Below are 17370 nucleotides of genomic sequence, written 5' to 3'. Positions count from 1 at the left end.
AGTATACAAATACATCTAGAAAGAATCCATTATCTCCATTCCACGTATATTTAAAGCACTTTGCACAGTAGTGGGAAGGACTGCTTTGAAAACAATGCTGAAGAAATTGTCATCCTATTTAATTTTGGGTGGGGAGAATTCTGGCTCTACCAATCTTGTCTCAAATAGGTAGTTATTGCACAAAGACATTCACTGGAAGAGTAGCCTCCATAGTCATTAAGTTAGAACATTATATACCTTCACAATGATATGCCATTAGCTTCCCTGCGGAAAGAAACACATTGTATTTAGGGGGTTCCTTTCAGTGTGATATCCCCATTCTCCATTTTAAACAAATGTTAACATAAGCCAAGTGTGGGATGCTAAGCAGGACAGGTACAGCTCTTAGACCAAGACTGTTCACTAGTGAGACTACATGACCAAAGGGTCTCACTCTGTGAAATGGTTCACTAGTTGAACAAATTAACCATGGCTGGTGTCACTTCTGTCCCTTTCCTTTCCATGACAAACAACAGGTCTGTTTCACCTCCTGAGCCCACTGCTAGAAGCCTATCCTGTTTCCTTATTCTTCACAAACGTAAATAAAGCTTGCCCTCCAGACAAGGACATTCCTTACACCCAATACAAATTCCTGGGGACAAATACCCTCCAGACAATCAACCTTTCAACTAACTCACTGCTTGTAAGGGAAACACATGAAGACTTGAGACCTACTTATGAGTTTTCAATGCTTGCAGTGGGAAATGCAATATCAGTATATCCCCTAAATTCACCAAGGAAACAGATTGCAGTTGTGCAGCTCTCTCGCAACATAGGAGACCATAGAGAAGGCAGGGTGTTAAATTTTATGAAAATCAGTAAAAAAGGGCTGGGCAAGCAGCATTGGAAACATTATGGGGACTATTAATTCCAACTTGGCACTTGAGGAGGGACTAAACATCATGTTGAAGAAGCCCTGCTGAGTGATTAATTTACGATTTGATGAGTTATTGTCACTTAGAAACAACAGAGCAGCTGAGTTATAATGCATTTAACCGAGAAATTACCATATTACCTTTTTCATAGTCACAAACAATGTTCTCTACTTTTGTAGGTAAAGCAGAATGGTTACTGTGGCTTTGCTGACATACTGTTCTTATTTCACTCCTTTCCTTCTCTAACCACTCACAGGCTTAATATTACTTGCAACTGTTACCAAGAACACATACCTTTCATCTGGTGTTCTCCTAAATGTCCATCAGTCCTTGATGAAACACAAGTTCTTCTGAAGACACTTACAAGTTAATTGGCTGAAAGGGCTGGTACTCACGCAGGAGGATTGTACTTTGTTTGTAGCCCAGCTGCCTAAGGACACAGAACATGTCCTCCTGCCCATGGTCATTGAGCCAATTTCAGTGAGGACTGAGCCCCAAGGCTGATTACAACTAATTCAGTAGTTAAGCAAAGATCTCCCAAGATACTGTATTTTCAGAGTTGATGAAATGGCTTGGGAGAAACAAGAACCCTTGCTTGTTCCCTTATGGAGAGAAAGGTTATATAGTGTCTTCAAACCATCTTTGCACTAGAGGGTCCCTACAGGAGCCATGTTAACTCTGAGAGACTAATGTATTATAGAGTAAGATGTGTTTGATGAGTTGTGCTGCTCACTGAAAACCAGACTTAGGAGTCCGTGTGTAATCTTAAACACAGTATAAACCAAATGAAAAACAATAGCAGAGGCAGTGTTCTTGAGAGAGTATGTTGAAAGAAGCTGGACACTTCCTCCTCTTCATCCTAAAAGATTATATTAAGAGCAGCCCCTCAGCTGGGCTAAGCATAGGCTAAGCTGTGCCAAAGCTTCAGGGAACTGGAATACCCAAGTCACATCTGAACATCCTAACCAATGATTTATAGGTACTTCTTAAACTCTCCTGCTCCACGCTGCATTTGAGGTTTGTGAATTTAACCAGATCTTTTTCATCACAAAGATTTCCCCACTTCTGAAACACTGCCAAATCAGCACTTAAACACGCTCTACAATAAATGCTGCCAACTCATGACACGGCTGCTACCCTGAAGCGCTTGTTGTGTTCCAACTTCCTTTTATCGGCGCAGGTTTCTCCCAGTGAATCAGTTCGCTAGTGAAGACAGACCGGGAACAGTAGCAGAAGACTCAAGCAAGGCAGTCAGAGCAGAGGTAAGTTGTTTGTACATATATGTTTATGGTCTTTGTTGCCTGTCTCCATAAAGATGCTCAGTCTTAGGTTTGTGCAGCTGCTTGTAAGAACAGAAAGCTTTATGCCACTCTGGTCTGTAAGCCTATTGCTATACACAGAACTGCATGTCTGCTCAAGTTAGAACAGAGGAGTTTGATCTGCACAAAAAGAAGAAAAAGAACAGCTCTTTGGTTTTCCTCTACTTGTTTTCTTCAGTCTTGGAATAAGGGAATGAAAGTCCCTGTATTGCAACTGTGTGACTAAATTGCATGCAATTTCATGCACATGTACATTTTGTAAATGAGTAGGGCAGAAGATTCTTACACGCGTTGAGTCACAGTTGCTTCTCTAGTTGGTGTGTATATGCCTTACAGCTTATATGAAACATATTTTACACTACTTGAAGCACAAGGATAGACAGATGAATTTCTGAAGGGTTTGTATCTTAGTTTCACCAAATCTTAAAAATGCCTAAAAAACTTTCAAGGGCACTCCGCTGTCTTTTTTCCCTCTAAGTATGCTCTTTAATGGCAGTTTGCCATGCCAAGTATTTCCTTTTGACTTTATCTCACTAGATAAAAATTGCTGTTCATGGCTCCTAACTGTGAAGTGTTTATTCATTAAGCTTAAGGGAGCAGTGGTCTGCCAAGATTGATATTACTTAGCCCACTGTATCTGATGTAAAAGGTGAATACCTGGAAGTCTGCGAGCCATGCCAGCTGAGCCAGATGATCAGAGTGCATTAAGAAAAGTCTGCCTTAACAAGAGGAATAATTTAAACTCTGCATTGCCTCAACTAGTCTTAGTACTGATTTGAAAACAAGCTGAGACGTTAGCAGAATTTTTCTTTCCAAATTAAATTCCCTGGGCAAGGAGACGGAGGCATATTTTGCTCCCATTGGAATAGAGTGAAACAGCAGCAAGTAAAAGCAGTGTTGTGCTGACTGAGTATCCAGTTGTGAGGCTTCCTGTTTTGACAAGTAAAATTAAGAAGTATTTGATATACAAAGGGGATTGAACAGAGTGTGCCTTGATGCCAAGTATAAAGTTTCGGGTTTCTCCAAACCCTACTGCATTCCAACTGTCCAATGATTCCAGAGGTTTGACTTCTTTATTTGTTCAGTCAAATTGAAAGATTAAAATGAAGATCAGAAAAAGTTGAAACTCCTTCTCCTGTAAGGAGATTTAGAGAGTACAAAAATCTCTTGGTTACCCCTCCCTCACTCCCCCAAATCCTGCTCATCTTCCCCGTTACTTGCCAGGGAATAGTCTCATTTTTTCTTGATATGTAGATTTGTAGCTCCATTTCCAAGTCCAAATACACTGCACAGAGCAGCATGTCTTGTCATAGCAGATGTCTCATGCTAGAAGTAGACTTGAGAAACATGTGGCTGCATGAGAACCTCTGCTCTTCATTAAAAGATGGATTCTCCATGTCTAATGGACCTAGCAATGCCTGGTTTCAGCCATGCATATTGTTGCTGCTGTGAAGCTACACGGACACTAACTAGTTGGCTAGTTCAGTCTTGCTGACTGCTCAGCCAGTTGCAGAACACAAAACAGTTGCCTTCAGCCTGCCTTCTCCCCAGCAAGGCACTAACCCTGCTGAGCAGTCCTGCCCCAGCAAACAGTCCTCAGGAGATCCTGTGATCCCCATTACCTTACAGGCTTGTATGTCAGCGCTGAATTTAGCAGGTATTTACCAATGACATCAAGACTTAATTACAGGATGGACAGAAAGGTGAACTAACATAAACACACTGCAGTTATAGAAGCACGCCCTCTTCTGAGTAAACCAAGCCTATGAGACCAGTAATGTCCCCATTCATTACTGGTGAGGCAGTCTTACAAGATGCCTTGATGGGCAGAAGTCTTACATGTCCCTTTTGTCCCATTGATTCTATTGAACATTCAAGTAGCCTGCCAGATCTTTGTGGTCTTAATCCAATGCAAAATCGCTGCTACTTTTCTCTTCACAACCCTTGTGCTCTCCCCACACATGCAGGCACAGAATACAACAACAATTAAATGTACAAGGGCTTTTCCAGGATGTGCAAGCACAGTCCTGAGCTTCACGGATGAATCCTTTTCATATAATGCTTCATACTGGAAAAAAAATCCTATCCTACCTACTTGCAGCTCTCTTGTAGGCAAGGAGTATTGAACATGTCAACACTTCCCTTGCTCTCCAAAGAGCAGAGACTCTTAGTCTCACACCCAGTAACTTTCTGGGACACAGAACCTGCTCTTCCCTTTTCTAGGGAACCTTTGAGTCAAAACTTTCACGTTGGAAAAAAAGTCTAGGAAGCTTAGAGAGAATAGTATTCTTGAACTCATTGAATGGGTTCTGTAAAATAGAGACTAAAACCTGGAAGCATATCTGCTGTAAGTGGAATCAGCGTAAACTGGTGCCAGATAGATTGCACTCTGCAATTGCTATTCAGGAAAACTAATCTGGACAAGATTTGCAATATGGACAGCCATTTCTAAGAGATAAAAGAGGCAGGCCCTTGACAACATGAAGGCAGTATCAGGATCCATTGTTCACTGCTTTAAAACCAAATCATTCCATGCTTTCTTGATTTTGAGAGACAGAAACTTTGGGTTCAGAAGTAGCAGTGAGAAATATGCAATTACCTGGTGATAATAGAGCAGGTTCTTGAAAGAAGTGGGAAGCAAGGAGGATAGTGAAAAAGCTTGAGGGGATGGTAAATAGAGACTAGATGATTCAGCTTCAGCCTGAAAGGCAAGATTGACTGGGAACTGACTCACATTGCTTCTGGGGAGCCACACATGGTCACCTTGTTCCCTTCATATTCTCAGAGGAACTAATTTCAAACAGAACTTGAACCTGATCTGGAAACATCTCCCCATGGGTAAAGGACAAGCTGGCACAGTTCTGGCGCAAGCATGTTCCCCTAAGCCCGTTATATCTCCTTACAGAGCCTCTGAATCACTCCTGGCCCCTGCCCAACCTTTCACCAGCCTCAGTGGCAGATCTCTCAGCCCAGCACACCACTGACCAACACCAAGAATGACATTTAATCACAAAGGAGGAGGGGGCAAGTGGAAAGAGACTCCATCTCAAAACCTCTCTCACCTCATTTCTGAGGAGGCAGGAAACAAACAGTGTTGTTTTCTTATCCTTTCACCTCTCCTGCTGGCAGAGAAATGGAAGTGAATAAAGGCAGACAAACTGGGTGATGGTCAGTTCAGGTAGTTATTCTTCTTTGTCAAGCTTTTGCTAGACTTGTGCTAAGAGATGGCCCTGTCTACCAACTACAGCTTGTCAGCAGCAGAGTGCTCAGGCATGTCCTCGCATGGTATACCCAAGTGTTTTCCTCTCCTTTTCCACAACCCCCCGTGTTACACAGCATGAGCTGTAAACAGACCCTCCTCACACAGGTACTTATTCTGGCAACCCTTGGGCAACCTTCAGAATACCCTGCACTTGGGTCTTCCTTTAGACTTCTACACCACTCTCTTCCTAACATGAACACCCTGCATGTGCTCTTTCCCACAGCCTCGAGATGTGGTGCCTCTTCATGCTGCTCTGCTCCCAAGGAATTGCCTTTTCAGCAGGATTCACAACATCCTCCACTCCGAATTCAGACAGAAGCCAGAACAGAAAGACTCCCAACCCCGAATGTTTTATGAATGTTGTAAGTTAGGTCATTTTCTCTCCCTTTCTTTCTAAATTATCTCTCCCAGCACCATCGCTGCCCCATCATTAACAGTCCCTGTCAGGAAGCTAAAAGAAGGGACCTTCCTATATTTCTCATTTTCCCAGCCTGCCTTTTCCAAATGCACTGTATTAGTGTCACTGCTGTAACGAGGGCTGGCTCCAAATGTGCCAGGGACAGATGTGACTCTTGCACATTGCACGAGGACAGACACTCAACACTGAAACTGAGAGCACTGGCTGTTACTTTTGTCTCAAAGGCCAGGCAACTTCCCTGAACTTCCTGAGGGGCACAAGGTATCCAGGCTACTGAATTTTGACCCCAGAAACAGGACTCAAACCTGGACTGTGGCCAGAACACAGACTATACACCATACAAAACTGAACAATAGACTTTTGCTGCCTGCATTTAGGGTGGATCCCTACAGCTACATGACAAGCATGAGGCTGGGCCATGCCTCATGACACTTGTTTGCAGTCAGTTTTCTCAACACAATCTAGTATTTTGGGCTACCACACAAAGAAGGGAGAGTGTAATCCTGGCAAGAGGGAAAAAATCCCACTAGCACTATGATAGGGAGCACCAGCCTAGAAGAAATCTTGATGCTCCTATACAAACAGTCCAAGCTGCCAGAGGGGCAGTGGAGGCTGTCTGGTTTCCATTATAGTGCCAAGGGAAGCAAAATCCTCCCCTTCTGTACCAGCCTGTGAGCTCAATATAGTGGCAAGGGGTTACTAGGTCTTCAAATAGCGGATTCTCACAACACAAAGTAATCCAAGACCCCTTACTCTGTCTGAATCACCAGAGATTTCTTCACAGTACATGCAAAATAAGGGGTGGACGGTCTCAAGAGTTCCTTTGTGGCAAGAGCTCCACCCTTGTTTGCCTTCCCAGCATGGCTTGCCTAACCACACTTTGGCAAGAAAGGATTAATTATGGACCAAAACCCACACCTTCTGGCACTATCTTATACAATGCATTTACACTGCTGTGCATTTACACTCTGGAAAGGTGTGATCTGTATCAGCCTTGCAAAATGCGACAAACTATCTCCCAAGAGGTTAGTCACTTAGTGCAGTTCTGCTTTGTCCCATAATATGGAGTCAAATACCTGATAACTACCACCTAAGCAAGTCTGAAGAAGACTTTGATGCTAATATTTATTCTGAACCATGGTTCCTGTGGCCAGAGGCCTTGCACTACCATCACAGAACAGACTGCATCGTGTGGTTACCCTCTGAAACAGGACAATTTACATCATAAACTCTCTTTTGGCTTCCCACAGAGTGAAATTATCAGATATCATGGATACCCCAGTGAAGAATATCAAGTTACCACAGAGGATGGGTATATTCTTGGTGTTTTCAGAATTCCTGCCGGGAGGAACAGTCGAAATACAGGTGTGACAGAGTTATGGGACATAAGCAAGATCTGAGAGCCAACTCTTACATGAATCCCCCATCTTTCCCCTTTGCACATACAATGGCATTTTCTACAACTTTCCGTCTCAACAAGAGCACGGAGTCAGGAATGTGGCCTGAATTCTGAATAGATTTAAAGTCTACACATGCAGTGTCTCTGTCTTTATTTCAGACTTTTCCTATAATTTTGTCATATCCTAGGTTGTTTTCCCTAATGTGGGCTGGGGGAGGTTTTGCATTAACACTCTATGTAAAATACATTTAAAATCGAAGCATGACAACAGTCTGTCATGTTAGATATATGAACATTAATCCCCAGACTTCTGAAGGACAGAGACACTCTTAAGGAAGCTGATAAGAAATTAGGTCACCAATGAAAAGCAAATGCATTTCATCTTTTTCTTCACATTTTCTGAAATGAATAAAAATTTCTACCTGGAATTTGAGGTACCCCACATACCACTATTTTGGTATTACTCCTTTTTAGAACTATAGAATAATTTATTTTGGATGTCTCCTCCTATTTCGATCATCTCCTTTGGAGATCATCTGGACCAGCCTCATTCTCAAAGTAAAGATAAACAAAGATAGATCAGAGGCCTCTTAGCCTAAGGGTAGACCTAAGGGTAGACAGGCTTCTTTGGATGCATTATTCTTTGTCTTCCATACACTGTTATGCCTTCAGCAGTCTTCAGCTCTGGGTAGATGGATGCAATGCAGGGATCTGCAAGTTGGCTTTCCAGTGTGAGAGAAGGTGGGGACAGCCCTCCTCATTAAATTCTTTATTTGTAGGTCCTGTCATGAAATGGTTCTTGCTTGCATAGAACAAATCCTTCAGGTTCCTCAGACTAATAACTATGCATAGCTCTCCTGGGAGCTTCTTGGAGAAGGAAAGACTTAAAACCTCTCACAAACTAAATTCTGCACCCCAATCTTAAATAGACATTAACTACTGCTCCAATATAAGAATACTTTCATCTTTTCCAGGGAAAAAGCCTGCAGTCTTCCTACAGCATGCTTTTCTAGGAGACGCTACCCATTGGATTTCCAACCTGCCAAACAACAGCTTGGGCTTCCTCCTCGCAGATGCTGGATATGATGTCTGGATGGGAAACAGCCGAGGGAACACTTGGTCTTTAAAACACAAGACCCTTAATCCCAGCCAGAAAGCATTCTGGCAGTTCAGGTATCGTAGAGGGAGAATTTCTCAAGATGGGAACTCCAAGGGGACTAGATAGCTTCAGCCTGATGGTTTTTACCTTAGCCAGCATCAGAACATGGTCTACACCAACCTAGGACAGTAAAGAACCAATGAAGAAGGGTGTTTACTGCTACTCATAGTTCAGAGCATTGGTTGGGCAAGAGATTTCAGAGACTAGGAAATGAAATGGGGTGCTAGAAAAAGGGAGAGAGAACTGCCAGTGGAAGAACAAGAACCTCAGATGAAACAAGCTGAGCAGCTTTATTTAAAAAGCTCTGATCTCTCACAGCTGAATTCAGCCAAGAGCAAAATGTATTTTGTAACCTATGTTAGTGAAAGCACTGATTAAATTCAGTTCACCGAGGGCTGCAACTGGCAGAAGAAACTGACACCTCCTTTGCAGAGAGCCCAAGGCATCAGGCAGGCTGGTAGAACAGCTGTGTCCCTCTACCCCCTTTCCCAGCTCAAGCAATAATGCAGACAAAGCGTACAGCCCCGTCTTTCAAGGGGACATGCTTGGTACAACAAACAAAAGTGAGATTCAGTAACCCCCACTGTGATACCCAAGTTGCCTGTTAGCTTTTTGTTTCTCCCCTCTAGCTTCGATGAGATGGGTAAATACGATATTCCAGCAGAGCTGTACTTCATCATGAATAAAACCAGACAGGAGGATGTATACTATGTTGGTCACTCTGAAGGCACAACAGCAGGTAATGTCAGGACAATCACAGCTCACAACTGTCCATGTTCCTATCCGATCAGCAGGTAGGTCTCCTCACTAATTCAGTTGTTTCTCTTCTTTGTGGAGAGCTAGCAAATGTAGAAGTGCTTTCCGATCCGAGACTTGGAAAATATGCAAAACTTTCCTAAAACCAGTTTTGATTACTCTTAACAAGCAAAGAAAACTGATAGTAGATTTAAACACAGTTCAACTTTCAAATAATTAGAGACATAAAAGTGGTTATTTACTGGGATTTTCAGATGCTAGGTATTTTTCTTAAATTTTCAGCAAGGTGAATTTTCATTAAGTTCATCTTTTGTATTAAGACATACAATTATTTTCCTTGTGAACAGGAAGGAAAAACTAAGAAGATTAAACAGCACATGTAATACATAATTTCAAATAACAAAACACAAAGAACCTCAGAACTACCAAGTCATGTGACTTACTGGCAATCTTACCATTTATAGTTCATGAGTGGCTACAACCGGCCACATGACTGTTTAAAAACATATTCTTAGAAACTGGAAATTAGGAAAGAAAAACATTAATAACTTCTTTTCTCTGAGTGCCTGCCTTTAGCATGAACTCACTTCATGGCCTTTCTTTTAGCATCACCTGAAAGTTCCTAATGTTTAAGGTTTACGTGTAAGATCCATGAATGGACATTCTTTAGAAATGAGCAACTGTCAGTTCATTGATGTAAACAATCCAGAAAAAAAGAGAATGAAATGAGGGAAAATCATATATTGTCACAGCTCCAGAAGTTTTCTTTCTTTTCCCGTACAAGTAATACAAGTAATTAAAGACCCTCATGGTAAAACAAACTAACCATGTGGGCTTTCTTCAGCTACCATTGAAGCAAACAATCTGTTGAAAACACTCGAAGCTACTAGTACTCAATTATTCTACAGTTTCATGGAAGCATAACTAGAACTTTAGAGACTATAATCTTAGGAATTAATTTTTATATGAGATTTTTAATTTTACAGGGAACTGATTATATCACAAAAAACTCACTGACATGCTGCCTTCAAAAATTGTTCTGATAAAGGCAGTGTCCAGATGTGGTCTAAACCTCCAAATGAACTTTGCTTCCCAAATAAAATCCACGTCATGACTTAGCTTCGACATTTGCCTTAGGTAAATCATGCAGCACAAAGATGGACAGCAGATAATAGACTGCAAATCTAGTCTCACTTCTTGTTTGCTACCTAGTGCTTCTTTATTTATATTTTTTTTCTGTGGAAGATGTCTTCAGCAACTCTGTTTGTCTCTTCTGTGTTTGCAGGCTTCATAGCATTTTCTACGTACCCTGAGCTGGCTAAACGGGTGAAAATGTTCTCTGCCCTGAGCCCAGTAGTCACAGGCTCATATGCTACAAGCCCTCTGGTTAAATTAGCACGTGCTCCTGAACCACTGCTCAAGGTATGTCATTTTCCTTCTAAGAGGGCCAATGCCTGACTTACCTTTACAGGGCTCACTCAGCCTGAGATGACGTGTTCCTAAATAGGTGGCATTCTGATACTGATCTTGGGCTGAGTTGAACGATCTGGAAAAATCTGTTCCCAAACTCTGTGGGAAAAATTCTGGTGATACAGAGCTGTAGCAGCAGGTCCTAGTGAAGTAGGAAACTCAAGAAACTGTCTCATCATATGACTCTTGCAGTTAAATAATATTTTGTTACTATTATCCTCTTGCAGAAGGAACTTAGCCAGAGCTGCAATAACAGCCACAACAATCTCTGAGATTTTAGAAATGAGTGAGCACTGTTATCACTACACTACAAGTGGGAGGATAGCTTCCTCTGGAATTGATGCCAGTAATATGAAGAAAGAAGGATATGTGATGCATTACCGGGAAGGTACTTTAAGGGAGGGCAAGCTGTTTCAGCAATCTTTGAATACTGAGTTAGGAGGCTAAGCTATTAGCAACAGTGCCCTACATAAAATGCTCCTGTAACATGAAAAAGAGTGTTTTGCTTTTATCTTCCTCCAGTTACTATTTGGCTGCAAAGGAGCCCTGCACCAAATCCCACTTCTGAAAAGACCTGTGGCAGAATTCTGTGCAAGCCTGGATAAGTTTTGTGGCCATGTACTCTGTTACATAGCTGGAGGCAGCGTAAAAAATCTGAACACAGTAAGTATATGCAAGAACATCTACTCAAAACTAAGATTATTTTGAAAGTTATATTTGTGCATTTGATCCCTATCTAGTAACTGTCACACCTGTAAATGTACACAAACCACAACATAGTTATCAGCAGGCTGAAGGATTGTCAAGGCATTGTGTGGTGTGAACTGTGCCAAAAAGGACTGTGGCTAATGATGGATGGGACCAACAACTAGGCACATTCCAGTCCCAGAAACGACCAAACTCGGTTTGGAGCTATAGTGATTTGGGGGCTCAGCTGACTACATTTTGGTCATACACAGATGCCTTTTAGAAAGAACCAGTGGATGATGGAGTCGGATGACTTCTACAGTTCCCCATTTGCTTCCTTAACATGCAGACACCAGGGTCCTCTAAACACTGGAATAATTAAAAGATAGGAAAAAGCTCCTTTTCTCTTCCCACTTTTCAGACTACTTGTACTAGAACTCAGTCCCAAAGAACTACTGTAAGGGACATTTTCCCATTTTTCTTGTCCTTAGAACAGGGCCCAACAGCTCAATTCACAACATGTAGAGCTACAGAAAGTCCTTGTACTGTGCTTGAGGAGTACAACACGCCCACAGTGGGATTCACAAAGACTAATGCATCAGTCAGAGGCAACAGAAGGGACAGGAGAGTTGTCCCTATGTCTGCTAATGTATGAACACTGTACTGTTTCACATCCCATTTACAGTGACCAAAGTATGCCAAAGCTGGCCTGTATAATGTTTATTACCACAGTATCTGTAAAGACCAGGGGCCATTTCTCACCATCTATAACCACTTGTAAAAGCACATACAGGAAAATAGTAAGAATCAAAGGTTCAATGCAAAAAGTAATTATTGACATGGGAGTCCTTTTGAATTGCAGAGCTAAACCATTTAGGAAGTGTCCTGACCTGGGTTAAGTCACTAACGTTGTTCTTGGGGCAAGATAACAAGTTTGAGGAGTAATCTGGGACAATGGAATTAGATCATCTCTTTAACGAAACTATAAAAATGTGAGCAGAAGAAAAAGCAATCCAGCTTTTAAGTAAGCTGGCTTCTTTAGCACTAGGAGTAAAGTGAAAAGAAAAAATCTTCAAAAGACTTACATACGCATGGGGGTTTGGAGTGAGGTGAGGAAGGTACTTTGAAAGGACTGGAAAGTTTTTCTCTACTGGGTGTGAGGTGAGGAATCTACTTTGAAAGAACTGTAAAGCCTTTCTGTGCTGTTGTTGAAGCACAGGATCCCACAGCAGTACTATCTTCATGGAACAGACTTGCTTTCATAGAGAAAGCGCACAGATGCGTACTGTTAGACTGCTATTCCTAAGCTTGCTTCTCAGTTTTCTGTTTGAAGAATGAATATTAAAGAATATTTGAAGAATGTCCTATTAAAATGGGATTTTAACATAGCAGCAGTGTTGCGCAGGTCCTTCACAGCCTTATTCTGTCACAGCACTGGATCCACACCTTTATAATATTTCTGCTTTCTCTTCAGAGTCGAACAGATATATATGCATCACATTCCCCTGCTGGAACATCAGTACAGGACATTATTCATTGGCACCAGGTATAAATGCACACTGATGCATAAACACAATCTTACTAACACTTTTTACAGAACCAACAACCTACAGGGAAGTCCAGAGCCTTTGGATTTTGGAAACAGCCCATCACATCTTCTCACATGCTGCTGTGAGCACCTGCCACAGAGGGAGCACTGTTTCTCACTAGAGCATCCCCTGAATTGCCCCTTGGAATCAGGCACTGATATTTCCCCAGGACACATCAGACCTCTCTGCACGTTGGATTCTAATGGCTTCCAGTCTTCATCTTTATTTACGAAGACATTTGCCTTGAGACCTGCAGAAGTGAATGTGAGCACAGTCTAGGCACTGGGCAGGCAGCAGGAGGATAGTAGAAACTTGAGCAGACCGGGATGAACCAGACAAAGGAGTAATGGAGGTTAAAGCTTTTCTCCCAAAGGGTTAATTGCAACCTGGATCTCTTCCCAAAGCCGGTTAACCGCACAAAGGCTTCTGCTGGCACAACAGCAAAGTGGTGAACTGCCTTATACTACTACAGAAAGTGGCAAGCAACACTGCTTTATTGAGATGTTCCAAACGGCCAGGTTTTTCCAAAATGCTTTTAATCACTCTTGCTGCTGTCCAGACGATGGATTCCAGTTCTCTAAAAGCTAGTTTTGACTTATGCACTGGCAGATGTGAGCTTGTTTGCTCATGGTTTGAATCAGAACAGGGCAAGACAGCTCCAGCCAAGAAACACCACTGCATTTGTCCAAGTGCACCTACTGAGCCAGGATCCGTCTGCATACACCCTATAGGCAGACACCCCCCCACACTTCTGCATACACTTAATATGGTCTAGAATATAAGTGTGCTCTTGAGAACACTACTAACAAAAATTCACAACAGACACTCCTACAGGATACACCTACCCAAAGCCAGGAAATATGGAGCAACCATTGACCGGCAGTGGCTTTACATCCCATTTTGCCAGCCTCTAATAAAGTCGAGTGGCTACAAAGCAAACACAGCTATACCACCACAGAAGGAAAGAGCAAAGGCAATACAGGAAGCAGATTTCTAGCCCATCCTCAGCTACTTGAAGCCTTGAAGTGAAGCTTTTCTAAACTTACAGACACCGGCTTTCTCTCATCCTATATTACATGAAACCACTCAAACTAAATTGCTTGTCAGGTTTGTGCCAAAAAAATAAAATAAAAGTAAAATTACCAAAAAAACTCCCAACCAAACAAACCCCCCAAAAAATATGTACTTAACTCTTCACTCATCAGTCCTGCAGGGCATATATTGTGTCTTCTAGACAACATAGACTCAAGAGAGCTAATGTCTTGTGCCTGGTGTCGCACCTCAAAACTTCTGCCAGAGCACAACTCATGTATAGCCATACTCTTGCGAGAGGTACAAAGCCTTTAGAAATGTTGCCACTATTGTGAGCAGACCAGACAAAAGCGACACACAAAAAAACAAGACATGTAAGGTGTTAAATCCCTGACATGTTCTAGACATTCATATCCTCCTTCCATGTGACAGTTCTGAGCTCAACTCTGCATCACAAACGGGGATTCCAACTTTAGTTAACTAAGGTAGTCATGCAAAATTTTAATAACAAAACACGCGAAGTGCGGCAGCTGAGGGTCAGGAGGGAAAGTTAGCAAGACAAAAGGTGATGAAGCCATTCACCTTATGATCCATAGTCAGCATTCCTGGAAGCCTACAACAAGAGGAGGGGGTGGGAGTAACTCACAGCCTGAGCCTTAGCTTCAATCACAGGCAAGAAAACACTTCCTGCACTCTGTGTCTTGATCTCTCAACACTTAACATTTTATCTGTTCCTTTAACAGATACTATATGCAGACCGATTTCAAGCTTATGACTACGGCTCTAAAGAAAACATGAAGAAATACAACCAGGTAAGGCAATACACATTCCCTGCATTGGGAACTCATCTTGGGTCCTGACAAAACTAAGAATAGAAAAATTCAGATATTGGCACCTGTCAGTGCCAAAGAGGAGGGGAGTGGTCTTGGGTAATGTTTCACCTATATCTAATGCTCATAAGCGTAGAAGCATATTCACAGACAAAGTATAGGCAGTTCCTTGCAGACAGCTAACAGAAGCTACTTTTGCCTCCCCTACTGATGCAGGGCTGGGTCCAATGACACGTCAATTTGTGTGCCATTCCCAAAAGGCTAAAAGCCACGCCCAAGTGCTAGGACTGGATGAGTACAGAGCTCTTCATTTCCCCAAAAATATTCAAGGTCTGCCTTTCAGTAAGGGGAGGAAATGGATCTCACAGCTACGGTGACTTCTCCAACTCACTGACAACCATTTCACTTTCAACTAGCATGTTTGACTTACAGCGTCCTGTGCTGTACAAAGGCAGGATGCTTTTCACAGACAGAGAGGCTCCAGAGATATAATCACTCACTTGTACCCATACACGCTGTCTCAAAAATTTTCTAGGATGAAATTGTAAATGGCGAAAGTATTTCTTGCCACATAAATCGCAAGCATAACAACTAAGACCAAAGGTTGATCTCCATGCCCCAACAAAACTTTAAGTTCTTCCCACTCTAAATATACACATGAATAAACTTCATAGTCCTTGCCTGTTAAACACAGACAGTGCTTTTTCCACCTCCCCGCTTCTGGAGGGCACAAGCAGCTGTCAAAATGCAGGAAAACTCTTCGCCATGCATTGCAGAGAGACACAGGAGTAGGGCAGATCATTCCTTTTCACAGTAGACAGGGAATGACATTAGGGAAATACACGTACTAAAAGGATGGGTGGCCTTCATTCTTACTGCTTTACTAAAGTGAGCACAGAAGGGGAAAAGAGGTGCTTACATACAATCCTTTCTCCAAATGCAATTTCTGATACAAGAGCATTCACTCAGGTGAGCTTACTCTATCCCTTTCTTACAGACTGCTCCTCCCACGTATGAAATCGAGAAGATAAGAATACCAACTGCTGCTTGGAGCGGTGGAGAGGACAAATTTGCAGATCCAAAAGACATGGCGAGGCTGCTTCCTCGGATTACTAATCTCATTTACCATGAACATTTTCCTACTTGGGGACATCTTGATTTCATCTGGGGTCTTGATGCAACTGAGAGAATGTATCTGAAAATCATTGAACTAATAACAAAATACCTTTGAAACCACACGCAGAGCATTGGTTCATGCAGTAAAAGCCTCCAAAATTTCTAGTTGGCAGTAAGGGTAATACCTAGCGAAGAGGTAAACGCACAGACACACATAAAGAATGCCAGCATGGGTATTTACCTGCACTTGTTTGTTTCTTGCTTTCCTCATAGTGTGAGGTTTTCCATGGTGTTACTATGACTGAGAAGTTTGAGGTTTATAGAAATGAAAGCTGAAAACATTCATATATTTGAGCACACACTGCAGGGATCACTTAATTTGGACCACTTTTATTTCTACAAGACTAATTTTCCTAAGCCTCAACTCTGCTGTTCTCATATACACCTCATGTACCCACAGAGGCATTCCCAGGCCCAATTTGTGTCTTCTGAGGAAGACACAAAAGTGTGATTTGCTCATTTCTGTACTGAAGCACAAGTGACTTTTGTTTAAATTAAATCATTTATCCACTTAACAGAGAACTTGGCTTTTTTTTTTTTTTCCTCCTCACATTTATCTACAGTGTAAGAGATCTTCAAACACAATAAATGGAGCAGGCAGTAGATGACTCCCAAAGAGCAAGGAATCCAACCTCAGAAAAACTCACAGAAGTATTCCCTTCCCCCCATGGCTACACATCACCCAAAGCTTTGCTCACACACTCCAACCCCCCTCACCTTCAAAGACCATGGCTGGCAGCTGAGGAATGAGGAGATGTAGACAAGCCAGGCAAGCTGCACACCAAGTAATACAGCTTTCTCTCCATGAATTATTCTTGATGCTGGCAATGAAGTTTCCGCAAGCACTCTGAGCTACCAGCTTTGACTCTTGAGTAACTCTGTATCTCAGCCATTCTTTGTTTAAGCAGTTTCTGCAGCATGAGAAAGCAGTCAGCTGTTTTCCCTTTCCAGCCATAGCCCAAAGAGATAGGATCTTCATTATCCACGCAAAAGACTCACATCTACTCACCTGTAAGATGATCTGATCCTGGAAGAGTGTCTTACACCTGTAAGAGTGTCTGTCCCCAGGTTACACCCAGGTGTTTATTATCAGAAGATCAGACAGGTCGTCTTTGTTTCCCTGGGTGTTTCTGGGTGGGGCCTCAAGCTCTTATTGCCCAACCAAGACCCTTTGCAGCTGCGGTCAGAATCCAATAGAATAGTTACACCAAAAAACACATCTGCATTTTGCAACACAGGAAAAATATACTAAGTTGTCCATGCAACCATTCTAGGAGCCAATTGCAGTACTGGTCATGGCATCTATCTTCTGAAGTTATGACAGCTTACAGGAAGTGGCAAAAATTAACAAAAATAAAG

General features: G+C 42.2%; 1 protein-coding gene across 1 annotated transcript; it reads left to right on the top strand.

Annotated features, from left to right (window-relative positions):
* Window positions 1-1912: 1912 nt before the first annotated feature.
* Window positions 1913-16527, top strand: LOC104067881 (lysosomal acid lipase/cholesteryl ester hydrolase). The gene is made up of 11 exons (XM_009570680.2): window positions 1913-1931; window positions 2095-2176; window positions 5719-5857; window positions 7164-7278; window positions 8287-8485; window positions 9101-9210; window positions 10513-10649; window positions 11220-11360; window positions 12859-12930; window positions 14749-14817; window positions 15833-16527. Exons 3-11 carry the CDS (start codon window positions 5726-5728, stop codon window positions 16064-16066), a joined length of 1209 nt encoding a protein of 402 aa, XP_009568975.2. The 5' UTR covers window positions 1913-1931; window positions 2095-2176; window positions 5719-5725; the 3' UTR covers window positions 16067-16527.
* Window positions 16528-17370: the final 843 nt, after the last annotated feature.

Source organism: Cuculus canorus, chromosome 7 (genome assembly GCF_017976375.1).
Source record: "Cuculus canorus isolate bCucCan1 chromosome 7, bCucCan1.pri, whole genome shotgun sequence".
Lineage (NCBI taxonomy): Eukaryota > Metazoa > Chordata > Aves > Cuculiformes > Cuculidae > Cuculus > Cuculus canorus.
The sequence above is the reverse complement of the archived record's forward strand: the minus strand, read 5'-3'. Positions and strand labels throughout refer to the sequence as shown.